Raw genomic sequence first — 13361 nt, 5'->3', positions numbered from 1 at the left:
CCCCACTAGGGGGTGTGCAAGAGGTAGCTGATCGATGTTTCTCTCTCATCGATGTTTCTAACTCTCTCTCCCTCTCTCTTCCTCTCTGTAAAAAATCAATGAAATATATTTAACACCCCCCCCCCCCCAACCTGGTCAATGGTGTCCCGCTTTACCAATGTTAAAATCTGGTCACCTTAGTTTAGAGACCTGTTTAGAAACCTAGTCCTCCAGGAAACAAGAATACAAATAATATCTTTGAGTGTATCCAGCTCTATTCTTCGCTATTGCTTAATAAGCAAATATCTATAGGACAACATGTGTTCATGCTGACTGTCCCAGGCACTTCAGCAGGCCTGGTGCTGTATAGTCTGTACACAGCTTTGTGAACTACATAGAATATTAATTTTATTAAGAATATGCTTTATAGTTTCAGGCTTCTCAACACAAAGACTTATCAGTACCCCACTATCATTTTTCAAGCTTACCAAAGCTTTCAACTATTTATCTACATTTTGGATAAAGACCAGAGCACTAAAGCCACAGATCAGCACAAATTGCTAACAACACTAATTGATGCGTGGAGCTGGGGAGAAAGGGCGTGAAGGCAGGAGAGCCAAGGCTTTCTTCAAATGACCCGTGATCAGAAACTTGGTTTGCTAAAAGACCCAGGGAATTAACAAATATTATATTTACTTCGAAAGTCATGTGGAAAGTGTTCACACTTCTTTGAAAAAGTTGATGTTTTCCTTAAGAAGAGCTGTGGCATAAAATCTGAAATACTTTTAAAAAATTATTATGAGCCCTAGCTGGTTTGACTCAGTGGATAGAGTGTCAGCCTGTGGACTGAAGGGTCCCAGGTTCGATTCCAGTCAAGGGCACATGCCTGGGTTTTGGGCTTGGTCCCCAGTATGGGGCGTGCAGAAGGCAGCCAATCAATGATTCTCTCTCAACATTGATGTTTCTATCTCTCTCTCCCTCTCCCTTGCTCTCTGAAATCAATAAAAATATATAAAAAAATTATTATGATGTTAAGTGGTGGGAAATATGCAAAACAAAAAATTCACCATCTTTACTAGTTTTAAGTGAACATTTCAGGGACATGAAGTACATTCACAGTGTTGTGCAACCATCACCACTGCCCATCTCCAAACATTTTATCTTGTAAAACTGAAACTCCATACCTATAATAGCTCCTCATGCCCCCTCCCCCTGGCCCCTGGCAGCCACCATTCTACTTTCTGTCTCTATAAATTATTCTAGGTACCTCATATAAGTGGAATCATGCAGTATTTGTGTTTTTACTAATTGATTTATTCCACTTAGCATAATGTCCTTAAGATTCATCTATGTTATAGCATGTGTAGCATGGAAATTCCTTTTTAAGGCTGAATTATATGTATATACCACATTTTATTTCTCCATTTTTCTGTCAGTGGGCTTCTGGGTGGCTTCCACTTTGGGGCTATTGTGAAGAATTCGGCCATCAACGTGAGTGTACAAATATTTTTCTGAGACCTTGCTTTCAAATGTTGGGTGTATATACATACTGAGAAGTGGAATTGCTGAATCGTATGGATGAAATATTTTTTATGGTACAGCTTTGTTTTGTAAAACTCTTTAATATATATTTTAAAGAAGCAAATACTCCGGGATGGACAATTCGGTGATTTCATTTTATAGTTTAACAATAGCTATAAAAGAGAAAGCAACCAGACAAAACTTTTGGGAGATCAAGTGGCTTCTTTCCTATTCATGGAGATTTAAGCCCTTAAGGGTTTGATTGTGTTCTAGGTTTGCATTTGTGGAGGTCTCCCAATCACAAAATCAAGTGTAAGGGATCCATAGTGTAACCCAGGTTTAGCTCAGAGCCTGGGCCTAAGAAAACAACGCCGCGCTTCAGGAGTGAGACAAAGAGGAACTTCTTCAGCCAGCTGGGAGAGGCGCTGCCTTACCCAGAGGTAACCTATTTTTGCTTATCTGGCCCACAGCCTTCCTTTCCAATCTGGACAGGACGCGATGACAATGGAAACAGGTCTCCGTTGCTTCCTCAAGGGGGAAAAGAACATCTCCTCGTGAAGATGGCTTCATTACTTGTATCAAAGGTTCCATGTAATCAAATTTTACTTCAACTAAACAATATTTCTTAAAGAGAGTTGGCGAGGTCTTTGCAGTTACGCCAGCTACGAAGACAGTCACGCTTTCAAACCAAGAAACGTGGTATTGAAACTTCTCCCAACTCAATCGACTTCACTGAAAAAAAGAAAGCTAGCATTTAGCTCACATAAAATAGGAGTAACTCAAGCACAGGCCTCGTATTGTGTCCCGGGTGGTGAGCAGCTGACACAATAATTTGGTGTTGGGGCAGTTGGAGAGAAAGAGTTTGTGTCTCTCTATAAAGAAGAAAGGCCACACTTTGGGTCAGAGCTATTCTACCCTGAACAAGCTGGGGAATGTTTCAGATGTGGCAACCAAGACACTGTCTCGTTCACACACTCATTAATAGTATCACCTTTCATTAATTGGGTAACAACAGATAATGAAAATTAATCAAACAAAAACCCCTTTTGATATACTCCTCAATGGTGATGTCATAGACCATTGAATAGAAGATGCTTTTTTCTCGAGAGACTGCTCTCTGACTGTAAGTGCTATACATTCCCAGGATGGTTTGTGAATCGGGAATTAGGTTGGTTTTGTTGGAAAAGACTAAGAACGCTAAATATCTTCCAGAATGTCTTTCAGATGACTGAAGTCACTGCTACCTTAGACCCTCTTACCTAAACATTTCTATGTTATCACCTTGTAATCTAGGCTTCCACCAAAGACCAGATTTCAGAGGATAAAGAATGAACAGCTTATCCCTTACTCGGCCCTGTCCCTTCCCTCCCCCCTCTTCCCAGGGGCCTCTCTTTCTCACCTGTCATATGTTGCTACCACCCTATTGTGTATGTATGTCATGTACATGTCCTTACCATCCACCAGGGCTAACGAGCATTCTTGCTAACAGCGTTGATGTCTCTGGCTCTTTCCTCCTAGTGCAGTTTGGGTCAAACTGAAGTGTGCCTAACTAAGAATCCCCAGGGGAGACTGCTTTTTCTTTTTCTTTTCTTTTTTAAATCCTCACCTGATGGTATGTTTTTATTGATTTTGTTAGAAATAAGGCGAGCCCCCCCCCCCGCCCCCCCCAAGTCAGGGTTTCTGGTAGAATACAAAACACTCGGGAGCCAGGCAGCAAGGCAAACATATTTACTTCTACGTAGAAGGGTGCACACCGAGCAGACTGTCTGCTTGGCTTTATAATCCCTGACGCACATGACCTGTCCTTTGCTCTTGATTGGAGCTCAGGTGCACAGTCTTTCGCGATTGGCTAATTCAAAGGGTGGCCCCCAGGGGAGCTGCAAGCCATGCGGCCAACATGGTGGCTGCCAAGTCACACGGTCCAAAATGGCGGCTGTCTAAACTGTTCTTTGATAGAAAAGATGACTTGTTTATTCTCACAATTTTAGAGAGAGAGGGCTGGGGAAGGAAGAAACATTGATTGTTTGCCTCCAGTACATGCCCCAACCTGGGACCAACGCTGCAACCTAGGCATGTTCCCTGACCAGGAATTGAAACCACAACCTTTTGGTGTACGGGACGATGCTCCAACCACCTGAGCCACCCAGCCAGGGCAGAGGAGACTGTTTTAAATGCAAATTCCAGGGACTCTGACTTACTAGGTTTAGAGCGGGTGCCCAGGAATCTGCATTTCGACAACACAGGCAATTCCGGGGAGGTGGCCTGCTGACCTCACTTTAAGAAGCAAGGTCTCAAGGATGACAGCCCAGCATCTCTGTCCCAGCTGGGAGCTCGGTTTGGTCAAGAAGGATATGGATGAGTGTGGCCGTTCCCACGTTTTCCCCCAAAGCATCTGAGAGCAACCACATGTTTCCGTAAACACAATTGGCTGGGTTATTTTCTGCGGTTAATCATTATGAGGAACTGCTTCAGATAGTGAGGCGCAGTCACACTTCTGCATGGCTCAGTGTAATTAAGGGCGGAAGTTTCTGTTTTGGGTGTTCCACGCTGCCATGAACCGTGACTGACAGATTGGACAGGTAGAAATTCCAGACCAAATAGCAGCTCCCACAGAGCTTTGCAAGCTGGGAAACCAGCCAGTCCCTTCCCCTTGGCCTCAGTTTTCTCATGGGCAAGGGAACTAGGTCTTACCTCTCATAGGTGTTAGGAAGATAAATGAAGAAAAAACCACAGTGTCAAACGACATGCCAGTCTTGAAATCCAACGTGAAGACTTACAGCAAATGTCTCTGTTGCCACTGTGAGGACTGGGTTGTCTTCTTAAAAGCTCACCCGCAAGAGCAAGAAAAGCTCCAGTGAGAAGAACATTCTTTAAACCAGATACTCAACCAGACTCCTCCTCAGCCAGTAGCACACTTAACCTTCACAACCCTTTGGAATACAGAAGTGGATTATAGATGTTCCTTCAGATGACAGGGAGCAGAGATGCCACTTATCCTGGGGCGGCGTCCGCAGAAGGGGAGGTCTACAGGAGAACCAGAACTTAGTGATCCCAACCCACACCCTTTCCCTTTTGAAAATCATACACTGTAATTGCATAATTAAGTAATATGTGACTAAATCCGTCTTGTAAAATCATTGCAGATGAAGCTAACTTCCTCCGTGAGCCTCTCCCTCTGCAAATGCCTTATTCTTCCAGGAGGGATTCACTGCTTTCGATTTGGTGAATATTCTTCGATACCTTGCTCTATGCCGGCACACTCAGATCTGTACCCCTAGAAAACGTACAGTGTGGCTTTATGTATATACTAGAGCAGTGGTTCTCAATCTTTCTAATGCCGAAACCCTTTAATACAGTTCCTCAAGTTGTGGTGACCCCCAACCATAAAATTATTTCCGTTGCTACTTCATAACTGTAATTTTGCTACTGTTATGAATCGTAATGTAAATATCTGTGTTTTCCGATGGTCTTAGGCGACCCTGCTAGCGATTCTCAACCTGTGGGTCGAGACACACAGGTTGAGAACCGCTGCTGTAGAGCCTAAGACCATCGGAAAACACAGATATTTACATTACGATTCATAACAGTAGCAAAATTACAGTTATGAAGTAGCAACGGAAATAATTTTATGGTTGGGGGTCACCACAACTTGAGGAACTGTATTAAAGGGTTTCGGCATTAGAAAGATTGAGAACCACTGTACTAGAGGCCCGGTGCACGAAATTCATGCACTTGGAGAGGTCCCTCAGCCCAGCCTGCACCCTCTCACAGTCCGGGAGCCATTGGGGGATGTCCCACTGATGGCTTAGGCAGGGAGTGGGCCTAAGCCATGAGTGGGACATCCTTAGTGCTGCCGCAGAGGCAGGGGAGGCTCCCGCTACTGCTGCTGTGCTCGCCTGCTGTGAGCCCAGCTCAGGGCTTCTGGCTGAGCAGCGCTCCCCCTGTGGGAGCACACTGACCACCAGGGGACAGCTCCTGCACTGAGTGTCTGCCCCCTGGTGGTCAGTGCGCATCATAGCGACTGGTCGTTCCGCCGTTTGGTTGATTTGTATATTAGCCTTTTATTATATAGGATGCTTTGTGTATATGTTTTTAAAGAGAGATGGGATCCCATCATACACATCACTCTGAAACTTGCCTTTTGCACTGAACAATGCATCTTTGAGGTTTATTATTGCCTATATATATAAATCTAATTTACTGGCTTTAAGAGCTGCCAGGACTTCAGATTGTGGATGTACCCCAGTCTACCAGCCATCCACTTATTATTGGACTCTTTTATTGCATCCATTGTTTTGCTAAAACAAAAATGGTTTCGTGCACACACCTTTCATGCCTTCTGAGCACACAGGTGTTTTCCTAAGGTAGATACTATAAAGTGAAATTGCTGAGATGTGGAGTATGCACATTTTTATTTTTAATAGACATTACCAAAGTAGATATATTGATTTACACCAGTGGTGTATGAGAGGATATATCCCTTCATCTTGGCCAATGATGTTATTATATATTTTTTTAATGCTGCCAATCTGCTGGCAGAAAAATGGCATCTTGATTCACTTACATTTATATTTTCCTGATTTCTGGTCCAGTGGAGCATTATTTCATGTTTCTTGGCCATTTGTTTCCTCTTTATCATCTACTGGCAATCTACTCTTCACCCATTTTACATAGTGTTGCCTGATACTTTTTAAAACTAAATTTTGGGAGTTCTTTATACATCTCAAATCCTAATCTTTTGGTATTTATGCTGCAAATATTTCCTCCTGGGTTATTATTCAGATTTTTAAAATTGTACAGGATATCCTTGTGTATTTTTTCAGTAAGAAGGTTTACATTTTGAGCTGGACATATTTATTGATCCTTTCTTTTATGAATTTTGCATGTTTATGTCCCGTTTATGAATGCATCCCCCCAGGTTATAAATATATTTTTGTATATTTTCTCCTGTGATGAAGCTTGTGTGTTTTTCTGGCTCAGGGCACTGACTGAATCTATGTGCTCTCCATTAGGCATCAGGAATAGTAGATGAGAAAGGATATTAAGCTCCTATATGGGAGGCAACCATCTGCACTTTGACTTTCAATTTGATCCAACTTCAGAGGGTGGGATTTAGGGATGTTTCTTAGGCTGCATGAGGGGAGTAGCTTAGATCAGAGAGAACAGTGTGAACAAGGGGTGGCTGGAGTGTACAGGCTGAGAGTAAAGCTGACGTCAGATCCTGAGGGTGTACAAGCTCTGCTGGGAGGTTGGACTTGATTCAAGTCAAGGGATCGTACTTCAGTTTCAGGCTCGATCCTGTGCTGGAGGCAACCAGTAGATGTTGTTTCTCTCTCCCCTCGCCCTTCCCAATCTCTCTAAAAATAATGGGGAAATATCCTCGGGTGAGGATTTTTTTTTTTAAGTCAAAAATATAGCACATACAATGATGTGCAGTACATAATACTTGATAATGATAATAAACAACTGTGTGGCAGGTTTACATATTTACTATATTATGCTTTTAATCATTATTTTGTAGTTTAGTCATTCTACTTATTTAAAAAAGTCTTCTGTAAAACAGTATGCCGTGTTACACTTACAGCAGCATCATACACCTCATGTTTACCAAGTCTCTTGATTGTATCATTTTCTCTTGTGCTTGATGTACTCTCATGTTGTTTTATAAATTTAGTGTAGCCTAAGTGTACAGTGTTTCTAAAGTCTACAGTAGTGTACAGTGTTGACATTGAGAAGGAACATACCTTGGGCTTAAATTCAGAATCAGAGTCTAGCAGCCATTGCTGACCAGGGCCTCGGACACATGCTTCATTTCAGAGGAAAGCTGCAGACTGACCTGCCAGCCTTCTGCATTGTGTTCCTGTCCTGCAAGCCAAACCTTATAAAGGTGTTCCTGGAATCATCTTTCAACCAATGAGCTGAGACCTGCCCTGTCCAATCAGAACTACACAGCTATAGCCTCATTTGCATCTTTACTGACCAATCAGAGCAACTTCACAATGACCAATCAGAACAGGTGTTGATGACCAATCAGGACAGTGCTATTTGGACCAATCAAACTAAGCAAATTTGGATTCCTCATTTGCATAAAAATGGACCAATCAGGAGCCAGGTCAGGCACTTTCTCTATATAAGCGGGCCTCCCTACTTGTTTTTGGGAGAGCATTTTCGATTCCCATCAGAGGATGCATTTACTAGTTTACGAATTGTTCACCTGACGACAATAATGTCCTAGGCCTTCATATTTGCCCACCTTTCACTGACCCACCCAGAGCAACTTAGTCCTGCATGCTCCATTCATGGTAAGTGCCCTATACAGGTGTATCATTTAAAAAATACCGTTTATACCTTATTTTTACTGTACCTTTGTATGTTTAGATATGTTTAGATACACAAACACCACTGTTACAATTACCTACAGTATTTAGTACAGTAACAAGCTGTACAAGTTTGTAGCCTAGGAGCAATAGGCTATACAGCCTAGGTGTGTAGAAAGTTATGCAATCTAGGATGGTGTAAGTGCACTCTATGATGTTCCTACAACCACGAAATTGCCCACCATATCCCTGTCCTTCCCATGAATTACACTGTCCATTTTGTTCTCCTTAAATATGTAACTACTTAAGGCAGCATTTAGAGTTCTCGGCTGGAAGTCAGCCAGTGCGGTTACAGAGTCTCTGCTAGAGACACTGACTGCCTTGGTTTCCCTGTCCGCGCAAGGGGCATTCCTCAGATGGCGCTGCCACGAGGGGCCAGAAACCGTGTCTGGGAGGGTGGGAAAGTCAGGTCAACATTTGTCGGGCGAGTCCTAGACACTAGGAGAGGAGCGGGTAGGCCGTGGGAAGACACAGAGCTGATCCCGCCTGGGCACGGGCTCCAGGCTCTGCAGCGGAGGGGACCCTCTCTCGAGCCCACGCGCAAACGAACGGCGTGTTTGCAGAGGGGGGGACTAAACCTCCTAACTCAAACAGCACAGCACGCCGTAGAGGGGCGGGTCTGGGCGCTGCGCCTCCCGGGATCGCGGCTCTCTGGGCACTGAGGGCGGGAGGGGGAGGAGCCATGTGGGGAGGAGCAAAACCTGGAGGGAGGCCCCAGCAACCCTGGGCAGAGCCAGAGCGGTGGGATCCCGGGCGCACGGCCCTGGGAGCACGCGCCGTCCGGCCGGTCCCAGCTGCAGCCTCTCCAGCCCACGCCCGCCCTTGCCCCGGTGCACAGCTGAGAAGGGTCCGTGCTGACGGGGGCGAGGGTCTCGGGCTCCTGTCCTATCCCAGAGCTGCCGGGCTGCCCGCCACCTGCGTCCAGGTGGTGCCATGGACCCTTCGGAGAAGAAGATATCGGTGTGGATCTGCCAGGAAGAGAAGTTGGTGTCCGGGCTCTCTCGTCGCACCACTTGCTCAGACGTGGTGCGAGTGCTGTTGGAAGACGGCTGGCGGCGGCGACGGAAGCAGCGGCGGGGCCGGCGGCGGGGGGCGGCCAGTGACCCGCCAGGCCCCGGGGAGCTGCCGGAACCCCTGGATGAGGACGACGAGGACATGCTGCCGCCGGGCTTGCTCTGCGGTCCTCCGCAGTGCTACTGCATCGTAGAGAAATGGCGCGGCTTTGAGCGCATCCTGCCCAACAAGACGCGCATCTTGCGCCTCTGGGCCGCCTGGGGCGACGAGCAGGAGAATGTGCGCTTCGTCCTGGTGCGCAGCGAGGCATCGCTGCCCAACGCAGGTCCGCGCAGCGCCGAGGCGCGCGTGGTGCTCAGCCGCGAGCGCCCCTGCTCGGCCCGGGGCGCCCCGGCGCGGCCCAGCCTGGCCCTGACCCAGGAGAAGCAGCGGCGGGTGGTGCGCAAGGCTTTCCGCAAGCTGGCCAAGCTCAACCGCCGTCGCCAGCAGCAGCCGGCGTCGCCCTGTTCGTCCACTTCATCGTCCACCGCCTCGTCCTGCTCGTCGTCGCCGCGGGCCGCTGACAGCGTGTCGGTGGAGCGTATGGAGACGCTGGTGCATCTGGTGCTTTCCCAGGACCACACCATCCGCCAGCAGGTGCAGCGGCTCAGGGAGCTGGACCGCGAAATCGATCGCTACGAAGCCAAGGTGCACCTGGACCGCATGCGGCGGCACGGAGTCAACTATGTGCAGGACACGTACTTGCTGGACGCAGGCATCGAGCTCGACGGGCCCAGCCCGAGAGAGGAGCCCGAGCCCGAGGCGGTGGCTATGGCGGCGGCGGCGCCCCCCCTGGACGGCCAGGTGCAGGCAGTGGCGCTGGAGGAGCTGGCCCAGCGCTGTGATGACCTATTGAAGCTGCAGGAGCAGCGGGCCCAGCAGGAGGAGTTGCTGGAGCGCCTCTCGGCCGAGATTCAGGAGGAGCTGAACCAGAGGTGGATGCGCCGGCGCCAGGAGGAGCTCGCGGCGCGGGAGGAGGCCCCGGAGCCCGATGGCAGCCTGGACGGCGAGCTGCTGCTGGAGCAGGAGCGAGTCAGGACGCAGCTCAGCACCAGCCTCTACATCGGGCTCCGGCTCAACACGGACCTGGAGGCCCTCAAGTCGGACTTGGATTACAGCCAGCAGCAGTGGGACAGCAAGGAGCGCGAGCTGCAGGGCCTCCTCCAGACTTTGCACACGTTGGAGTTGACGGTAGCACCTGATGGGACTACGGGCTCTGGTGGACCCTCGCGGGACTCCCGGCCTCAGCCCGGCGCTGAGGTGTGGGTGGACCAGGCCCGCGGACTGGCCAAAAGCTGTCCTGGCAACGACGAGGACTCGGACACGGGGCTGAGCTCCATGCACAGCCAGGACTCAGACTCGGTGCCCGTGTGCGAATCCCTTGTATAGGAGGAGGGGTCAGGAGGGACACGTATGCTTTCTTCCCCTTTCCTGTAGCAAGCCCTGGCCTGGCCGGCCCGGGAGGTGAACCCAGGCTGGGGGTGGGCCCGGAGCTCCTGCGGGGCAGCAGGCCTCCGACTGGGCCGGGAAGGGCTCCGGAGGGCTGCCTGGTAGCGGCCTCCTGTGGCCGGGGGTGAGTGTGGAGGAGGGTGCAGGACCAGTGCCTCCAGTCCAAGCTCTTTCAGGGAAAGGGAGGGAGGGAGAGAGGGAGGAGGTGAGAACCCCTCATGCTGGAAAACAAACACCCCAGGGAAACTGACGTGGTCCGAGCCCATTTGCAAAAACAGAAAAAGGGGTGTTGTGGACATTTCACCACTCTTCTGTATGGGAAGGACTGATGGCAGCTAGAATTTTAGGTTGTAGCATAAAGTGCTTTTAAAAGAAACACTTGGATGAAAAGGAAATTCCTTGAATGTTAATTGTGACTGTGAACGTGTTAAAACTAGCCAAAGAGGACACACTGGTGTTGGTCTCAGCCGTACTTAACATCTTTTACAAAACCCATAGGCACTAAAATCCTGGCTGTTTACATTTCTGCAGATCTGGGAATTATCCATCCGCTAAGCTGTTTGCCTGTTATTTTCTTTCAAAGACTAAATTGTACCGAAGTCTAACCCCATATTTCCTCCTAGTAAATACAGTATTTGTTAAAATGGGATCCCTTTTCCAAAATAACTTTTTATTATTACAAAAACCAAACATATCTCTTCTGAGATACAGATTCCTGGCAGACATAATTCTTGGTTAAAATTTAATCTGGGTCTTTGGGATTTGCTCCTGCAAAGATTTGTGTGTTTTCCTTTCATTCATATTGCCATTTCATTAACTTAATCACTGTTATTTCAGAAAAAAATAAAAGGGAAGTTCCAGAATTCAAGTTAAGTACAGCTAAACTTGCTGTTAAATGAGCACTCCCATTGAAACTAAGACTTGAAAGCAAAGATCTTTGTCAGTGTTCAGCTTTTGAACTGAGCTCTATGATCAAAACTAACCATGACCTTAAAAGATTTCACCCAAACCCAAGTCTAACTTCAGTATTTTTGGTAGGAGAACAGTAACTTTTCCAAACTGATAGTGTGAATGCCAGGATTCACTAGATCAGGCCTGAAAAAGATAAAATACAATCAAGCTAATAGTACATCTTGGGTGAACATAAAAGCATATAAAAGTGAGCTAACGACTTGAATTACTCTTGTCTGGCTCACGCCTTTGCACGCGCCCGGAGATGCAAGTGCAGCATCTCTCTCGCTCGCTCGCTCGCTCCATAGCTGGAGACAGAGCCCTGGTGGGACTCGGTGTCATTGTTCCAGTTGTTTCAATGAAAACTTATCAGTGGTAGCTAGCTGTTGCCCTGTGGAAGGAGCCTGCTGGCAGTGTTCCCTCTGGAGTGCAGTACTTCTGAGGAATGTGGCATCTAATCTGTCCTGAGGAGGTGTTAACAATGGGGTGTGTGTGGTGCCAGCCTGGTGCCCAAGCCTGGTATCAACCTAACCCAGGAGTGGCTGGCTCCAGTTTCAACACTACACACGAAGATAAGTTAAGAGGTCTTGCTTTATAGAGAAGTTTCCTCCTTGGAGAGATTCTCTGCTTGTTGCCAACAGGGGCCTGCTCACCTGACCTGAAGCCATTGGGGTGTCTCTTTTTGAGAGTCAGCATCCCCCTACCTCCCAGTGCTATTCCAACATGTGTGGATATTTTCGAATTTTTAAGTAAAAGGCCGGTTTCTTAATTGATGTTTTCAAAAGACATTAGCTGGCATAATTACGGTTTTTTAGTTTTCTCTGATGCAGAAAACATCCATGTATTTGGCTTTGAGCATGATTAAAATGAGGAAGGGACCAAAAGAAACCCACTGTCCCTAGACAATCATTTGGTCCCATAAACACAAAGCCTAATGATAGCTTTTCTTTGGAGGCAAAGGTAAAATCCTCATTAGAGTGTGACAAACGCTACTTGTCTGAAGGGTTTATGCTGGCAATGGGCTGACCTAGTGGTTTTAAAATTATTGTGCTTTTTTTCCCCCCCTCAGGGTGGTAGGGGAGTTGGACATTTATTAACTCAGAAGAGAGCACAGAAGTTGGCAGAACAGGACTGCCTGGCAGAAAGGGGCTGTTTTCCTTTTCACTATTATTATTTTAAACTTTGATGGGCTGCTGACGTCAGCAAATATGCCTGAAGCTTGTAAAGCAAATAAAGCCACATCACAGGGAGAAGGCCTGTGGGATTTTCTGGTGCCCTCTTTCCAGAACCTTCTCTCCTGGCCACCTGAAGATTTTTGCCTCTCCAGTCAACTCTCCAGGCACCAAGCAGGCTTTGTTTTATAACAAAATGAAGCTCAGTCTGCCCTTCCACCCCCCTCCCCTGCCCCCATCCAAATCAATTATATCCGCAAAAGGCACTCTCTGTATGGGCAGGAGAAAGGACAACAGGTGAGGGGAAAGGAAGGAGACAATAGTTCCTTTTACGAAGAGCTTTTGCAAGCCTGAGAAAGGTGAAATATAGATATAAAAAGCAAATCAGTGCCTCTGCCTAGAAAGTGGCTAATGAATGCTAAACATTTTAAAAAGATCATTCCTTTTTTTTTTTTTTTTAACAATCATCATGGCATTAAGAATGGAATTGAAGGCTTTGAATGCATTGGCACCAGGATTTCAGTGCCCCTGGTAAAAGTAACCCCTCCTGCTCTTCAAACCTTACAAAAGTCCTGGGGAGGAGCGTAGGGAGCAGGCTCCTCCCCAACCAGCCCCATCTCTTTTTTTTCATAATTAATACAATTTATCGTATTTTTTATCTTAATTAGTCCATTCTTGGCCATCTGACCAAACCAAAAAGATTCCCTCTGGCATTTCTGTTTACTTCCTTATGAAACGAGATAAAGATGAGGAGGAGGATTTGCTAATTAGAAAAGTTACATACTATGGTCCTCATGATGGACCTGAAAATAACAAGTAAAAAGAAAGGAAAATCACTCAGAATCTTGTCACCAAAAGC

At 47.1% G+C, this 13361-nt stretch overlaps 1 protein-coding gene across 1 annotated transcript; it reads left to right on the top strand.

Moving 5' to 3' along the window:
• Positions 1–8810: 8810 nt before the first annotated feature.
• RASSF10 (Ras association domain family member 10) lies at positions 8811–10362 on the top strand (the record flags this gene model as incomplete). Its single annotated transcript, XM_079788511.1, has 1 exon — positions 8811–10362. The coding sequence occupies one exon, from the start codon at positions 8811–8813 to the stop codon at positions 10317–10319; it is 1509 nt and encodes a 502-aa protein (XP_079644637.1). The 3' UTR covers positions 10320–10362.
• Between the last annotated feature and the right edge of the window lie 2999 nt (positions 10363–13361).

This window comes from Cnephaeus nilssonii (genome assembly GCF_951640355.1).
Source record: "Cnephaeus nilssonii genome assembly, chromosome: 13".
In the NCBI taxonomy this organism is placed as follows: domain Eukaryota; kingdom Metazoa; phylum Chordata; class Mammalia; order Chiroptera; family Vespertilionidae; genus Cnephaeus; species Cnephaeus nilssonii.
This window is presented reverse-complemented; position numbering and strand designations above follow the sequence as displayed.